Raw genomic sequence first — 17,645 nt, forward strand, 5'->3', positions numbered from 1 at the left:
TGAACATCTAAACGAGTTCAATACAGTCACGAACCAGTTGGAATCCGTTGGCATTGTTTTTTAGGATGAGGTCAGGGCGTTATTGATCTTGTCCAGTTTGTCAGACAGTTGGGATGGTTTGGTGACTGCTGTAAACAATTCTTCAAGGTCGACAAAACTGAAATTTGATGATGTAGCCAGTCTAATTCTCAGCTAAGAATCTAGAAGAAAGGCATCAAGAGTTTCAGGGGATTCAGGGAATGCTATAAACGTTGAAGGAAGAGGAAGATCGTTGAACAAAGGAGGCAATAAACACAGACTTTCTAAGTCGAGGAAGAAATCCAAGGGACTGAAAGACAGACGGGTGTTGGCATTGCGGCAAAAAGGGACATATGAAACGTGATTGCAGGGCGCTCAAGAAACAAGAAGGAAGCTCTCAGGGTGGGAAGGATTCAGTGAATCTATCTGAGGAGAGTGACACAGGCGTTGATCTTGTCTCTTGATGCGAGGAATGAGTCTTGGGTTATAAACTCGGGTGCCTCGTTTCATGTCACTTCATGTAAGGAAGTTTTGCGTGATTATGTATCAGGTGACTTTGGGAGAGTGTACCTGGGTGATGATGAGCCGTGCAGTATCGTTGGAAAGGGAGACGTTCATATAAATCAGAAAGACGGAACGGTTTTGAAATTTAAGGATGTCAGACATGTACCAAGTTTGAAACAGAACTTGATCTCAGTGGGGCAGTTGGCCGATACCGGTTATGTGACAACATTCACCAGTGATTCCTGGAAGATCACAAAAGGTGCCTTGGTGATATCTCGAGGCAAGAAGGAAGGTACTTTGTACGTGACTTCATGATCGTATAGTTCACTCGCAGTCGCATCAACTGGAGTGAATGGGCAGTTATGACATCAGAGGTTGGGACATATGAGTGAGAAGGGGATGAAAGTGTTATTGTCAAAAGGGAAGCTACTAGGGCTGAAGTCTATTGACTTGGAATTCTGCGAGGACTGCGTGTATGGCAAACAGAAGAGGGTAAGTTTCAAGAAGACAGGACGCGCTCCAAAGACGCATCTGTTGGAGCTTGTACACACTGATGTGTGGGGACCGGCACAAGTATCATCTCTTGGTGGTTCACGTTATTTTGTTTCCTTTATTGATAATGCTAGTAGAAAACTGTGAATTTATTTCTCAAAGGACAAATCTGATGTGTTTGATGTATTTAAGAAGCGAAAAATAATGGTAGAAAACGAGACAGGTAAAACAATAAAATGTCTCAGATCTGATAATGGGGGAGAATACTGTGATAAGAGATTTGAATATTGTGCAATAAATGGAATCAAACATTAGAAAACGATTCCAGGGACACCACAGCAGAACGGTGTGGCTGGGTGCATTAACAGGACCGTCCTTGAGCACGCCAGGAGCATGAGGTTACATGCAAGGTTGCCCAAGACCTTTTGGGTAGATGCTGTGAATACTGCCGCATATCTCATCAATAGAAGTCTCTCAGCACCATTAGATGGTGGATTACCGGAAGAAGCGTGAACTGGGAAAGAAGTGAACCTTGCACATCTCAGAGTGTTCGGTTGCACTTCATATGTTCACGTTGATGCAGAGCACAGAAACAAGCTGGATGCAAAGTCCAGGAGGTGCACGTTTATAGGCTACGGGCAGCATGATTTTGGCTACAGGTTTTGGGATGCAAAAAATAGGAAAATCATCAGAAGCAAGGACGTAGTCTTCAATGAAAAAGTGATGCATAAGGACTGTGCAGGAAAATAAGGTCGAGGATAAAGAATTCGTAGAGTTGGAAGAGTTACCGGACACGGGTGTTACAGCGCCACAGGATGATCATGCACAGGAGCATTATGAGGCAGAGCCGCATACACTGGTTGTGAGGAGGTCTACTCGGGAGAAGAGACCCACGGTCCGATACTCACCCTCCTTACATTACCTACTGCTAACAGATAATGGTGAACCAAAGTGTTTGGAAGAGGCATTACAGTTGGATACATGAGTTAAGTGGAAGCAGGCCATGGATGATGAGATGGACTCTCTTGAGTCTAATCGTACATGGGAGCTAATCACTCTACCCAAGGGTAAGAAAGCTCTTCATAACAAGTGGGTTTACAGACTGAAGGAGCACGATGGTTCGAAACGATACAAGGCTAGATTGGTTGTGAAAGGGTTTCAACAAAAGGCAAATATCGATTTCACTAAAATATTTTCACCGGTGGTGAAAATGTCTATGATTCGCATAGTCTTGAGTATAGTGGCTATAGAGGACTTACATCTAGAGCAGCTAGATGTTAAGATAACCTTTCTTCATGGGGACCTTGAAGAAGAGATATATGCATCAGCCAACAGGATTCGTGGCACCAGGAAAGGAGAACAAGGTATGTAGACTGAAAAAAAAGTCTATATGGCCTGAAGGAAGCCCGAAGGCAGTGGTACAAGAAGTTCGACAGTTTCATATCGGGAAACGGTTACAGGAGATGTCATGCTGACCACTGTTGCTATTTAAAGAAGTTTGATACGTCATACATCATCCTTCTTCTGTACGTTGATGATATGCTTGTGGCCGGTTCGAGCATGAAGGACATCTCAGATCTCAAAAGACAACTATCTAGAGAATTTGCCATAAAGGATTTAGGAGTTGCAAAACAAATCCTAGGCATGAAGATAAAACGTGACAGGGAAAACAAGAAACTGGTTTTGTCATAGGCAGAGTACATAGCCAAGGTACTTGATCGATTCAATATGGGAAGTGCTAAGCCAGTTAGCACTCCATTAGCCAACCACTTCAAGCTATCTAAGGAGCAAGGTGCAAAGACGCAGGAGGAACGGGACTACATGGCTAAAGTCCCATACGCGTCAGCTATTAGGAGTCTCATGTATGCTATGGTGAGCATGAGGCCAGACATTTCTTAAGCAGTGGATCGGAAATCAAGCTACAAGACTATGTAGATTCAGATCCGGCAGGAGATATCGATAGCAGAAGAAGCACTACAGGTTATGTCTTTACTCTGGGTAGTGCTGCAGTCAATTGAATCGCTCAATTACAGAAGATAGTATCTATCAGTACGATGGAAGCAGAATATGTTGCAGCTACAGAAGCGTGCAAGGAGATGGTATGGATGCAAGGTTTCATGGAAGAGTTGGGTAAGAAGCAAGCAGATTGCAAGCTGTACAGTGACAGTCAGAGTGCAATACACTTGGCTAAGAATTCAGCCTTTCATTCAAGGACTAAACATATTGCCATTAGATATCACTTTATACGTTCGTTACTGGAAGATGAATCGATTGCTCTAGAGAAGATTCATACAAGTGAGAATCCTACGGATTTGCTAACCAAGGCGGTCACACGGGAGAAGCTGAACCTCTGTCCAGCTTTGATTGGTCTTCAGGCTTGACGACAAGGAGGTGATGCACTCCGGATGTAGAAGGCGAAGGTTTATGGCGATGTGTCTCCAAGTGCGAGATTGTTGAGATATGGAGCCACATCTGGGGGATGCTCGACCAATCTAGTGCCCTGCTCCACCGGTCGAGTGGCCCACTCAACCAGTCGTGGATTGGCTTAACTCAAAGTCCAACGAGCATCAGTTTTTGGGTTTCGAGGTGCTCGACCAGTCGTGGCCCATGCTCGATCAATCAAGGGGTCCGCTCGACCCGTCGAGGTTACGTAGATTCGTTTCCGGATTTAATGCGGACTGCGGATTTTTGAGTCGGTTTTCACAGAGGTGCGAAAGGGAAGTTGCCTAAACTATAAATAAGTGTCCTTAGGGCTTTTCTAGGGTATGAGAAATAATTATAAGGTGTGGGCAAAGGGTTTTCTCTGTACTTCCAAGGGAGAGGTTAGTATATTGCCTTATAATCCTCGTTTTTCTTCATAGTGGAAGTTTACATTCATGGTTTTTTACCCTTATTGGGGTTTTTCCACATATATCTTGTCTTGTGGTTTGTTTGGAATGCTTTGATTCTTTTTTTCTAGTTTATATTTCTTTTTGTTTATCGTTTGTGGGTGAGACCGAAGATTGGATCTCGGTTCACTGCGTTGTTGGCGTGCTGCGCAATAGAGAGTTGGCTGATATAATGGTCAAAATAAATTATCCACTAGTAGACCCCACATAGCATAAAACAAATAATAATAATAATAATAAAGGAAGAGAGAAAAACAAAAGAAGTTTCACTGGGCATTATTGCCCAGTGAAGTGAGGGTGGAAGCCTATTTGGGCTGCCCCCACACTTGGACCCCACCATGATGTATTTGTTTAATCCACACCATCCACCATCTATTTCAGATCATTTTAGGCCATGGGCCAAAATTTGAGGTAGATCTGAGTCTCAAGTGGGTCGTACTAAGGAGAACAATGCCCATCTGTTGAAACATTCTAGGCCCCGCTGTGGAGTCCCTGATCATCCAAACCAGTCCTAGTCAAAGTCTATTTGACCTCATTCGAGGTGGTTAAGACGGTGAAGGGATTAGATCATCCACTCGGGGCCCATTTAATAGTGTATGCAAAACATACAACGAATATAATAATAATATAAAAATATATATGAATGCCATGCACGTGGGCGGTAACCCATTCTTGGCCAATTTTGGGTCTCACAAGTGGGACCCTGTTCTGAAGTTTATATTAAATCCACACCATCCACCAACTTCTCAAGATCATTTTAGGCCATGGGCCGAAAGATGAGAAAGATTCAGGTCTCAAGTGGGCCACAATGAGGGAAATGAACCATTGCTGTTGAAATCTTCCAAGGCCCACTGTGGAGTCCCTGTTTGTCCGAATCAACCCAGATCAAAGCCCATTAGACCCACTCGAGATGGACTACGCGGTGAACGGAATAGAAGATCCACATGGGGCATGCACTGATAGTGTATCAAAAAAAAAAGAGAAACAAAGAAAAAGAAAGGTGTCATTGGGCATTATTGCCCAGTGACGTGAGGGAGGAAGCCTCCTTGGGCTGCCCCCACACGTGGGACCCTACATGATGTATGTATCCTATCCACTCCGTTCATCCGTCTTATCGGACCACGTTAGGCCATGGGCCCAAAACTCAAGTTGATCCAGATCTCAGGTGCGTCGCACCATAGGGTAATGTGGGAGTAGAAACCTCTTGGACTTGGGATTTCTTGGTTTCGGGATCCCTTGGATTTGGGAATCCTTAGTTTTGGGATCCCTAGGACTTGGGAATCCCTGTAATCGAGATCCCTTAGGTATTTGGTTATGTTTGCCATCTTGGATTCAAATCTTTAAATTAGTTGGTATGTGAATGTTGAAACTATGGTTTTATTAATCCATTTAAGCATATACTTTGCCTGAACTGATGAAATCCCAAGACTCGGATGGGCCATGAGCATAGGATCACATCCTAGTGACTAACCAATGATCTGTAACAGTCGATTTACGTTAGCAATGATCAAACGGTGCAGATCATTCTACTAAAGTAATTATAGTGATGTTGTTGATAATCTGATTATTTCGAGACATCATTAGTGGGCCATGTGCCCAAATGGATTGGTAGCCTAGTGACACACGTGTTGTACATGTGGGTGTCCATCCGGGTCACTCTCAGTAGACCCTGCCTTGTTATATATATTTTATTCGTGCCTTGCAAGCTAGATGAGGAGCCGATGTTAATCTAACGTGGGCCACACCACATAGACTTCTATATTTCTAGTGGGGCATGTCGTTCAGTTCCCACTCTCTGTATATGATGTGCCGATTAAGACTGATTATTGCCTAATATGTCTGATAACATGCTAATGTACTTGGCCTAGTAGGATACACTAAGAACATGCTTAGTATAATGACATCATGCCCAGACATATGCCCATACGCATCATTTGTACGCATGTTGTGGGGTGATGATTGATCATAGCATATGCCTTTGGGTTGAGATACTTAGGGGACCCACCATGATTGTTGGTGAACCCCACACGTTGCGCCTTTCTAGGCTATTATGAGCATGCTTGGGTTATAATTAGAAGCTACGACTAGCACCCATCTTGAACTCTCTATGTGCCCACATGGCTCGCTATGAGTGGACCTTTCAACTATAGGCCCACCTATGTGGGAGCATGCAGGGCCCATTACGGGCAGATTTGAGTGGATCCCACCTAGTCATATCTATGTTAGATTTGTGGAGCCCATAGTGATTTTATTTGCAATCCAACTTAATTGTGAATCCTCTTTAGTGAATAAATGATGCCCACACCATGGGTTGCCTTGTTGTTCATGTTGTGGTTGCCCATTAGGCCTGCCTGTATTTATATGTAGTGGTCGTACCATGGACCAACCCTATGGTTTATGTCGTGTTTCCACCATTGAACTACCGTTTAGGTTCCACACATTGCATGTATTAAGCCCATCATATGACTGTGTTTGGTTGGTTACAAGCTGCCCTCTTGGGCCTTGCTTAGGGATAGTTGTAGGGCCCACTTTGATGACCATTTCGGGCCCACTATGATTTTTTGTGGATCCTACAATTTGTTATCCCGTTTAGATGCCGATAGTTGTATGTTTTGGCTACTTAAGTGCGGGCTTGCTGAGTGGGCCTATTAGCTTGAAAGATCACTTAAGTATAGTCCTATGGGCCTTGATAAACTTGGTTTCCAAGTAGGTTCCACCTGTTATGAATGATGAATTTCCATTATCATGTGGTGTGATATTTTACATGTGTGTTGGTACAATACTTCCTTGATAATTTGTGTAGTATTACCTTAGTGATTTATGCGATGTTTAAGCTCATGATTTCTTTATATTGATGCGACACTATTTTATGTTAGATGTAGCATTGCTTTTACATTTGAGTTAACATTGCTTTACATTGATTTAGCCTTGCTTTATGCTTGGTATGGTATTACACACCTCATGCATAGTGGTTATGATCGTACGTTATCATATCTTATTCGTATCATGTGTGCATGACTTGGATGATGGCTAATTCAGGATTTTTGGCATTGCCTATGCGTGGCAAGGCCTCATTGACGACTTTACAACTTTGGGCATTTCCAAGGGACCCATAAGAGATGAGGCCGCCTTGCATGTATGCACGACTTGCATGACATAGTTGCATGACTCAAATGATGGACTCAATGCATTCACGTAATGTATGATGCATTGGCATTACACCCTAGCGACATCAGGGTTGTGGCCTCCACAGGCATATCGTGGATGGCCAGATTGGACACCGGAAATATCTATTCTAGCATTAGGGCACTAAGGATGTCCTTGGGTGAAAGTCCCTAAACCCTATGGGCTAACAGGATGCTTCAAGGTCGAGACCGAGTGGATAACATGAGCGTCCGAGTATTGAATACCAATAGGTCGCGTCTCCGACTGTATCGTGCTTGGTTGAAAAGGGGTGTGACCTTATCCGCCCGAGGGTGGGTGGTTGTAAGCTAGGTTGAGTTTGACCAACTCGTAAATGGGTCCGCTATCGATAAGCCGGGTGGGCATTGGCATACCACTGGCAAGGCGGATAGTGAGTCTCTTCCACTCACCTGGGCATGCGGGCGATGAGGCGGCAGCCAGTGTGGAATGTACTAGACCTCAGTGATGATTCCAATGATGATAATTGTACTGAAATGTGGACTTACTGAGTAGGAGTTACGTGTTCAAAATTTGACTCATTCATTCATTCATTCACTATCCACCCGAGCTGGTGGTGCGCAACTAAATCCTTATGTGCACCTTCGCAATGGCCATGATTTCGGTTAGGTACGCGACTAACCTGAGATCAGGAGTTTACCACATTGAGTCTAGCTATCCAAATCAAGTATGGGACTGATTTAGATAGAAGTCCCTTGTGATGAACCCCACAGCTTGCGATACCACGTACTATCATCCTAAGTACACACACCAGCTTTGTCATTCTTTTCGCATCACATAGCCTGGATAGGGTTGATGGTATTTCTGGACTTGTCAAGGTTTGCATATTACATTGCATCCTCAGCATATGACATTTGGCCCAATATGTCTTTGCATCGCATAGCCTGGACAGGGCTGATGGTATTTATGGACTTGCCAGTTTGGCCTCCATCTTTCCGCTTACTCTGACATTTGTATGCTTGGCACATGCATTGTACACACACGCACGCACTCTCTAAGCTTCATAGTAAGCTTATACACGTCCGTTACGTGTAGTTTATGCTAGACTGTAGCAACATTGAAGCAGGAGCATGTGACCGATCTTTTAGAGTTTTGTTATATCATGTATTTTCCTTTCAGCACTGTACTCAAATATTATATTAGTGGTAATGTGGTGATGATGTTTTGGTGACTTAGGTATACTTGTAATTATGCTCCTTTACAAAAAAAAAAAAAAATCATCATAAAAATCCTCCTTGTAAGATCCCAGGATCAGAACCTGGCGCATGGAAGCCGGGAGCCGAGAATGGGGTACTACGGAAGCTATCGGTACCAAATTCGGCGACCGAAAATTTTGTGAGCCCGGTTCCCGAGTTTGGGGCGTGACAGTAGTTGGTATCGGAGCATAACTTGGGAATACCTGAGGATAACATCATATATCTGCTAATGGTCTTAAAATAACTATCTTTCACTGTATGACTGTTGTGAACTTAGCATGATTAAAATCCCAATCTTGAAAATTTAGAAACACACCCTAGGTTTCCATTGCAACTTGGTAAAAAATTTAGCATTCCTATTTGTGAACATAGAAACTTTGAACATAGTACCCTGGCAAGAGCGTCTTGTGTAACGTTTGGCTGTAGAGAAGTTTCAAGGACGAAATTTTTTTGTTAGGAGGGTAGAGTTGTAAGACCCGTACCCTAATTAACCCTCTGTATGTTTCATTTTTTATGTCGGCATATTTCCAGCGAACTGAATTTATGAGTTTTGATCATTACCTTATTTTTGTATCGCAATACCTCGAGACTTGTACCCTAGCGACCGCATGGGCGTTACGATTCTAACGACGCGCGGCACGCCCCATTTCGACCCTTAAATTAGAAGTTACAATTTTGGCATAATCCGACGTGTGTCGCGCAAGGCACGCGAGCCCCACTTGCACAAATCCCCATGTTGTCAAATCAATCAATCAACTAACCCATTAACCTATCAATCAATAAAGCAATCATCAATCCATCACTTTCTCTCCTTCCCTAAAGTCAAAGCCTACACCCCTACCCTACCAAAGCCATCATTTATCTCAACCTTTCTTTCCATTTTTACCCCTATTCTTCCTTTCTATTTCCCTCTCTACCCGAAAATTTCCCAACAATAAAAACTCCACACGTATGAATTCTCCCTTTCTTTTTAAAAAGCATTTTTAAGAGAGAGAGAGAGAGAGAGGAGATTTGAGGGAGATCACTTCCCTTGTGCCAATCCTCACCATCCATCCTTGCCTAGGGAGCTTGGTAGACCATCCAATCGACGATTCAAGCCAATCCATCCATTCATCTTTCATCGTGAGTGCATGGGAGGTTTAAAACTCTCCCCTTTTGATTTCTCTATTTTGGTGGGACAAACCTTGATCATGCATTGAGTATGTGGTGGACCCCATAGTGGCGGGGGGCCACCTCGATGGCCGGATCTATTTCCCTTCCTTTCCATTTCTTTTCTTATTCTGATAGTGTTGTTGGACCCACAAGTGGGCCACGCTATTGGAGGGCGTGTCCCGCACGCTATCATGGCATGGACCACCTTGTGTGGCCCACCGTGATGTTTAATTTCTATTTAAACCAGTTAATTGTGTAAGCACATTTGGATGATGAAAATACACCAAAAATGAATGTGATCCAAAGCTTCTTGGCCCCACCATGAGTTGGACATTCAAATGGATGGAGTGGATTTCCTAGGTGGGCCCTACTTCACCCTTAAAACACAAGAGGGGTAGTGGCACCGTCGTCGCTGGACACAACAATGTCCAAAGACATTTCTGGCACCATTTACCTTCCAAAGCTACCATGTGGGCTTCTCTCGTGAGCCACATCATGATGTGTATATATATCATCCACACCATCCATCCATCTGCTAGCTCATTTTAACCGTGGAGTCCAAAAATCTAGTCGATCCAACCATCAGGTGGACCACACCAGAACCGACAGTGGGAGTGGGAGCACCCCCTCACGTCAGCCAGCCATGCGGACGTGGGGTGGGGGCGTCCCAACCATGGACCCCACCTTGATGTATTTGTTTAAACTACGCCATCCACCACCTTCTCCATGTCATTTTAGGCTATGAGACGAAAAATGAGACAAATCTGAGTTCCTTGTGGATCGCACCAAGGGAAACAAAGTCCCACTATTGGAACTTTCTAAGGTCGATTGTTGCATGTGTATCCCACTTGAGATCTGGATCAACCTGAGTTTTGGGCCCATGGCCCAACATGGTCTGATAAGACGGATGAACGGAATAGATAGGATACATACATCATGCAGGGTCCCACGTGTGGGAGCAACCTAAGGAGGCTTCCTCCCTCATGTCACTGGGGAATAACGCCCAGTGACACCTTTCTTTTTCTTTGTTTCTCTTTTTTTTATACACTATCAATGCAGGCCCCACGTGGATCTTCTACTTCGTTCACCACGTAGTCCATCTCAAGCGGGTCTAATGGGCTCTGATTTGGGTTGATTTGGAGGAACAAGGACTCCACAGTGGCCCCTCGCCACTATGGGGTCCACCACATACTCAATACATGATCAAGGTGGGTCCCACCAAAATTGAGAAATCACAAAGAAGGGGAGGGTTTTGACCCTCCCATATACCCACGATGAAAGATGAACGGATGGATTGGCTTGAATCATCGATCGGACAGTCCACCAAGCTCCTAGGCAAGGATGGATGGCGAGGATTGGCACAAGGGAAGTGATCTCTCTCTCTCTCTCTCTCTCTCTCTCTCTCTCTCTCTCTCTCTCTCTCTCTCTCTCTTGAAAATGTTATTTAAAAAGAAACCCCGAAAAACTTGTATTTGCCCATAATGGACCATTACAGCCTTTCCAGGGGGCATAACGGGAAGAGTAGGGGTAAAAATGGAAAGAAAGGGTGAGAGAAATGATTACTTTGGTAGGGTAGGGGTGTAGGCTTTGACTTTAGGGAAGGAGAGAGTGATGGATTGATGGTTGCTTGATTGATTGATAGGTTGATGGGTTGCTTGATTGATTGATGGGTTGATGGGTTGATTGATTTAACATGGGGATTTGTGCAAGTGGGGCCCGCATGCATTGTGCAACCCACGTCAAATTGTGCCAAAATTGTAACTTCTAATCTACGGATCGAAATGGGGCGTGCCGCGCTGCGTTGGAATCGTAATGCCGGAGTGGTCACTAGGGTACAAATCTCAGAGTATCGCGGTACAAAAATAGGGTAACGATCAAAACTCATAGATTCGATCTGCCGGAAATATGTCGGCATCGAAAACGAAACATACAGAGGATTAATTAGGGTACGGGTCTTACACCTTGGCCCAGGATAGATTGGCATTGCCGCTTTCGACTAGGGACAAGAAAAAGGATTTGGAGGAGAATTGGCCAGTGGAGCTCCATTTCCAAATAATATCAATCAACAACTCATATATGCATATGCAATCCAAATTTTTAAGCAATTCATATTACCTTTCAATTTCATTGTCACTCACGTCGTCGTGAAAATTTGGCTTCCAAATGGAAGGATCCCCCCGTCTTCTCGAACCACCCCTTCACTGTTGTGCCTTGGTTAAGGAAATATTATGCAACTCTTAGAACTTTGATGGTCAAATGAGTCCCCCTCCCATCTGTCCTCCCAAAATTGGATCTTGCTTACATCCCCTAACTGATACCGAGTGCTGCTCCTCATGATATTACCCATTTTCCAGATAGTTCCTTGTCATTCCATTCAGAGAAACCACACTTCACTAAACTCCAGAGTGCATTTGGTGCCATTTGAGAAGGAGAACCTGGTTTTTCTCCCAGATTCTGATGATGCCGATGCCACCTACCTTTATTTTTTTTAATCATGTTCCAGTCTGCAAGGTAGAATTTGTGACTTTCACTTCCCCTTTCTCCATTTTGGATGCATTCTAACTTGTTTGCAGTTGCAAACAGCACCTTGAGTAAGGACATATAGTAAACAGGCAAGTCTGTGAGTAGACATGATCAGGGTGATGTGTGCTGCAAAAAGATAGATATCTGCTTTCCACCAGAACAATCCTTTTTCCACTCTCTTGAACACCATGTCCAAAAGCCTACGCTTTCGGGTTCCTCACAAGGGAAGGCCTGTATAAAGAATCAACAATGATGCAATTCTACACCCCATCCTTCCAGCAAAAACCTGAACATCCTCTTCACTAGCGGATAGCCTGCCCATGGAGCTTTTGCTACGGTGACCTTAATAACGATATATCCTCAAAACTTCTGAGGATACCCTTCATAGCCTTCATCTGCTCTAACAACGCATCGCATATGATAAGCCTATCACCAGCAAACTACAGATGAGAGATGGAGATCCTGGGGTTCCCTCAAAACCCTGAATGAGGCTTTGTGATAACTGGCAGAGAATGTGTTTAAAGAATTTCTTGTCAGCATTATTTTAATATGGCCAAATGGAAAAAGGGAACAACTTAGCATGGCTAAGGATATTTCAATCATTTCACAATGGATAATATTCAACGCAATTGAATCATTTTTCAATATTGGAGAACTAGTCTTCCTTCTGATTACTCCTCACAAAATAAAATAAAATAAAAATCTTTCTGATCAAGCTAGAAAATTTTGGGGCGAGGTGAGAGTCACACAAAACATAACATATGCAATCCTTAACAGACACTTCTTGGAGCTACAGCAAGGCGAACATACAATGACAGGTTCCTAAGTTGCCATTGTGGAGGATGAGAAACATAATAGAATCGTATGAACCTGGATATTCCTCCCTGAATGCATGAGTACAGAGACAATCTACAAGTTGTTCAAGAGTTGGTGGAAATGAAAATTTGTGCTTTGGGATTCACTGTCCAATAGAATTTCAATATTAAGTCCAATAATATGGAACTAACTAGATACCTTCCTCAGCATTTATGTTGAGTTAAGGAGCTACAACTGGCCAATGCAAATTCAATAGTAAGTCCAATAAAATGGAAACAACAAGCTGCCTTCCTCAGCATTTATGTTGAGGCAAGGAGCTCCGACTTGCCAATACAATTACAGTACTTTCAAGTTGGCCTTGGAAAGGAATGAGACTTCAGTTTGAGGGCTCCATCTCAATATGAATACCAGGAAATCTCACTACAGTGAGGTCATGACAGTTCACAATTCAATTCACATGTGCATCCAAATAGAGCATAAAATGTTTTGAAAACAAACATCAAGATGAATGCCAATCAATCACAGTCATAATATGACTAGTAAAAATGGACTAACAAAGATCCATGGACTAATGTAGAAAACAGAACCAGAGAATCAATAGGGACTCACAATATCAGCTGTTGCACTCTTTATGGCTTCCAGTTTTGGAAAGCATGCACGTTTACTCTGCATAAAAATTAAAAAATTTTAAAAAATAAATAAATAAATAACTTGACTCATTAGAATCCTCTTGCAAATAAAAGATTCAATGGCGGAAATAATTAAAGCTAACAAATTCACCCCACAAATTGTGACTTTGACAGCAAATGCACATCAAATGAAAGTGAAACCTAATTAATAAAAACTTGTGACTCATCTATTTCATGGTTAGAATATATAATATTAGGAGCTGTCGTTTGGAAAAAGTATAATATAAGTTGTTTCTTATGAATTCACAAATTTAGTGAAACAACTCTCTTGTTAGTTTGAAGGATTGAATCCATTTAAAATATACTAGTAAAGTGTGTGTTGCGTTGCACTTGGAAGACACTTCAATTGTAGGTGGGGCCCACCTAAGGAGTGAATCTGCCCAATTCTTCGGACAAGACATCATTACAGTGTGGTCCTCCTAATGGATGGATCAACTTATTCCGCCATCATCCACTCTACAGGGGTCAAACATTATCACCAGTGTTTGAAATATCTTTTTTTCCTGAGAGGTAACGAAATTTTATTATGAAAACTCATCAGAGCAACGACTAAGGCAGGGAAGAAAATACCACCCAAACAACTACAAAATTACAGCCCAAATATCAGCGATATCATTGATATTATTGGTATCACCAGGCCAGCAATACTAAAACTATTGGTATCTTAAATTTTTCCAAATATCGCTGATATTTTCAATACCATTGGTGATATTTGGTGATAGTATCAACTCAATGATGTTTGGAGAAGAATCCCATATAAATGTTCGCTGGTATTGGTGATAGCAGCAATCATTGTTTTTAGTATCTTGTGATATCACCGATATATTCCACGATATATCTGTTATCCTAGTTGGGTGATACGTAACCCAGCTTTAATATCCATTTTTCATGGTATCGTGCAATATATCACACGATATCACGATATATCATGCGATATTCCCCCCTATAAATTCTTAATGTACATGTGATATATCAATATTGAGTGGAATATCAAAAGGGATAAAAGGAAACCAGAGCTGTTTTGTCTGGAAAATCCTCAAAAATTAACAAAAAAAAGATTTTTTTTGCACAAAAACAAAAAAAAAACTAAAAAAAAAAAAAAAAACCTTCTTCCTAGTACAATTGTAAGGTGATTTCGACCAATCCACTCTAGTTTGTTGGAGGAAAATCTTCGAAATTTCTCCAAAATCAGGATCAGAAGCTTCTGGGGGCCGAATTCCAAAAGGTTAAATTTAATTCTTTTTTTTTTTTTGTTTTTATAGTTGCAAATAGTGTCAAATGGTAAGCAATCCATGATTCTTCATGTTTTACATGAAAATTTATGGTGTGGAGCTTCGATCTCGAGATTTGGGGGAGATAAGCCAAGTAATGGAAAATTGGGAAAAAATTGAATTTCGACATTTTTTCCCAAATCGACTGCAATCTTAGTGTCTAAATATGAAATTAAACATGTATAATAACTTAATCTATACATTCTTGGCAATTTGTGGATTTTTCGGAAAAAGAATGCTTTTTTAATAATAATAAAAAAAAAAAATTTTGAAATCCACAGGTATATTTCTAATTTTCTGCTTCTTCTTTTGCCTTTAAATGTAAGGCTTGTGTTTCCATGCCGTCTTGCATTTATAAATTTTATGAATTGACTTTGAATATAGTTGCATTATTTCAATTAGACAGCACGGAGATTAGGACCCTATACAAAGGAAACTTATTATATGCACTTTTTGTATTTTTTAAATTTTCTAAGTGTGTATTGGTGTCTTTTTTAAGAATCCCTGAAGTTTCATTGAAAAATTCAACCAATTTCCCAATGTTTCCCCATGTTTCACAACGGCAGCGCTAAATTACGCAATACAACCGATATATCCCATGTGATAACAGATATGTATCCATATCCCAAAGGTGCAACACATTACACAATAACAATAAGAAAAAACATTGCATGATACAACTAGCTAAAAGTTTTATGTATTAAGTGTCGACTATATTTGGAAGACTGATATTTCGTCAAATACTAGGAAATAAAGAAACTGATATTTCCTCAAATTATCCATGGAACCATCCATGTTTTTAGTATCATAAGATAACATGCTAGAGAAGCTAAAATCAGAGGCTCGCGTAATGTCTTCTTCATTGAATGGTAAAACAAGATAATATTAGCACAACTCAAAAGAGGGAAGAAAAGGATACACAAAAAGAGGGAGGATGATGAGAGATCATCCCATCACCGAATAAGGGAAACATGCGAAAACATTCCAAGAGCCTTAAAAATTTTCCCTTTTACATCCTTAAAATGGGAGATCCAAAGCCCGAAATAAAACCACCTTTAGAGATTCCACCCTATTGTTGAAAATTCATATAGTTATGATCCTTCCACACTGACAATATCGTGGTCAGAAGAGAAAGATATCAAAGAACGGATTTCTTCTCGCCTTGATTTCTCAAAGCTCGAATGAGGCTTTGATCGACCCTGGCAAAGTCCATGCAATACTGGAGAGATACGTCTTGCTCCAAATCAACCTGATAAACTCATAGTGGATGAAATGGCTAACAGACTCTGCATCTTTAAGGCACGGATAACACCCATTCATGACTATCATGTTTTTGTCACGAATGTGGTCAATAATTAGGATTCTATTTTTAAAATCCAATTCACATTCTTCTCACCAGACTTATCGGGAGAATTTTGATAATTCCATAGCACGTCTTTTCTTAGAATAAGAGAAATCAATCTCAAATTGACCTTTTATAGATGTGGCTCCATCCGAAGAACTTAGAGAAGACTCACATGCAATCTCCTTAAATTGCTCCCAAAATATTTTTTTATATAAGGACAATGGAAAAACATCAAGTCCTGGAGCCTCATCCCCCTTCATGGTCATGTCCACAACTTTAACTTCATCCACGTCAAATTCCCTTTCTACCTAGTTGGCTTTCCGCAATGGTTGGAGCCAAAAGTGATGCCATTCAACAAACGCCGCATGCTCTTTTAAGTACAAGCCTTAAAAAACCAATTTATGTTCCATTTCACCTAGATCTTTGATAAATCACTCTCCAACACAACTTTGAAATGCAGTTTCTCCTTCTTTGCACGTTGATGAATAGGTGGAAGAATGCAGTATTCCTACCTCCATTGAGACATGTATCTAGGATTTTGAGTCTAAAGCATTCTAATCTCAAGATATTTGAGTATTCCAACTTGAAGAGCGCATGGGCATATAGTCTCGATTTAGTTGTCCACCCCGAGGATTCAAATTTTTCAACTGCATCCATCTCTTGGAGATCAAAAGCTTTCTTATCCTCAACCCTCCCAACAGATTCTTTATTGTAAGCCTTAGTTTGCCTTTCAAGATTTGGAGCTTCTTTGAAAAATCTAAATCTGGCCCAACTTCTAAAAGAAGCTTCATTCACCATTTCCCAATGAGCTGCAAAAGGGTGAAAATGGAAGAATTTTTAATTTCTCCAATTTCATCCTTTTTCCACCTTCAAATTCAAAATCTCTTGCCTCAAATCCATCTCAATGCATTAAAAACATGAACATATATGAAATTGCAACTATTTTATTCTCAACATATGGAAAAGAAATGAATTTAAACACATTTAATCTAACTTTCGTCATTGAGTGGAATCAACATGTTTGCAGTCTTGGATTGCAATTTTTCCACCAAAATAATGTTGTGATGTGAAGAGGAAAAAAAAAACTCAAGTGGAGTTGTCAAGACACTCCAGCATAAACTTTTCCCATAAGGTTTTTTTCTCAATTTTTAACTTCTTCTTCTTTTCTTTTCTTTTTTTCTTTTAATTTCCTTGAATTTTGCGGGATTTTGACTATCCATATTGCAGGATTTGTGGATTTTATCCAAACAGAAGAAAACCAAAAATTCAAGTTGCCAGAACTGCAACAGCACCCAACAATGATCAGATCATCAACTCCCTAACAATCTCAAGATCTGCCTGTAGCTTTATGAAAATCATGCCACCGATCTCCTAATAGCAATATCATTAAAACAAACCACAGAAGGAAGCTCTTTATGCATATCAATTGGCAAAAGCTAGCTAACTTTTCGTTGTAGAAGAGAATCTGCCATTCACAGCTAACAGCGGCCGTGAATCGAGCCCCAAAGATGCATATCTGATGGAAATAACACCAAGAACAGAAGTGGAAC

General features: G+C 41.3%; 1 protein-coding gene across 4 annotated transcripts in view; it reads right to left on the minus strand.

Annotated features, from left to right (window-relative positions):
* The window catches only part of LOC131231912 (phosphoglucan phosphatase DSP4, amyloplastic), a 61,291-nt gene that overhangs the window by 24,954 nt on the left and 18,692 nt on the right, over positions 1-17,645 (minus strand). For 3 of the 4 annotated variants that reach the window (XM_058228280.1, XM_058228283.1, XM_058228282.1), the window contains exon 10: positions 13,400-13,456. The exons of the other annotated variant lie outside the window; for it this stretch is intronic. In XM_058228280.1, coding sequence (XP_058084263.1) covers positions 13,400-13,456 — 57 coding nt within the window. The remainder of the gene's footprint in view (positions 1-13,399; positions 13,457-17,645) is intronic. 4 annotated transcript variants of the gene reach the window in all.

This window comes from Magnolia sinica, chromosome 17 (assembly GCF_029962835.1).
Source record: "Magnolia sinica isolate HGM2019 chromosome 17, MsV1, whole genome shotgun sequence".
Taxonomy (NCBI): domain Eukaryota; kingdom Viridiplantae; phylum Streptophyta; class Magnoliopsida; order Magnoliales; family Magnoliaceae; genus Magnolia; species Magnolia sinica.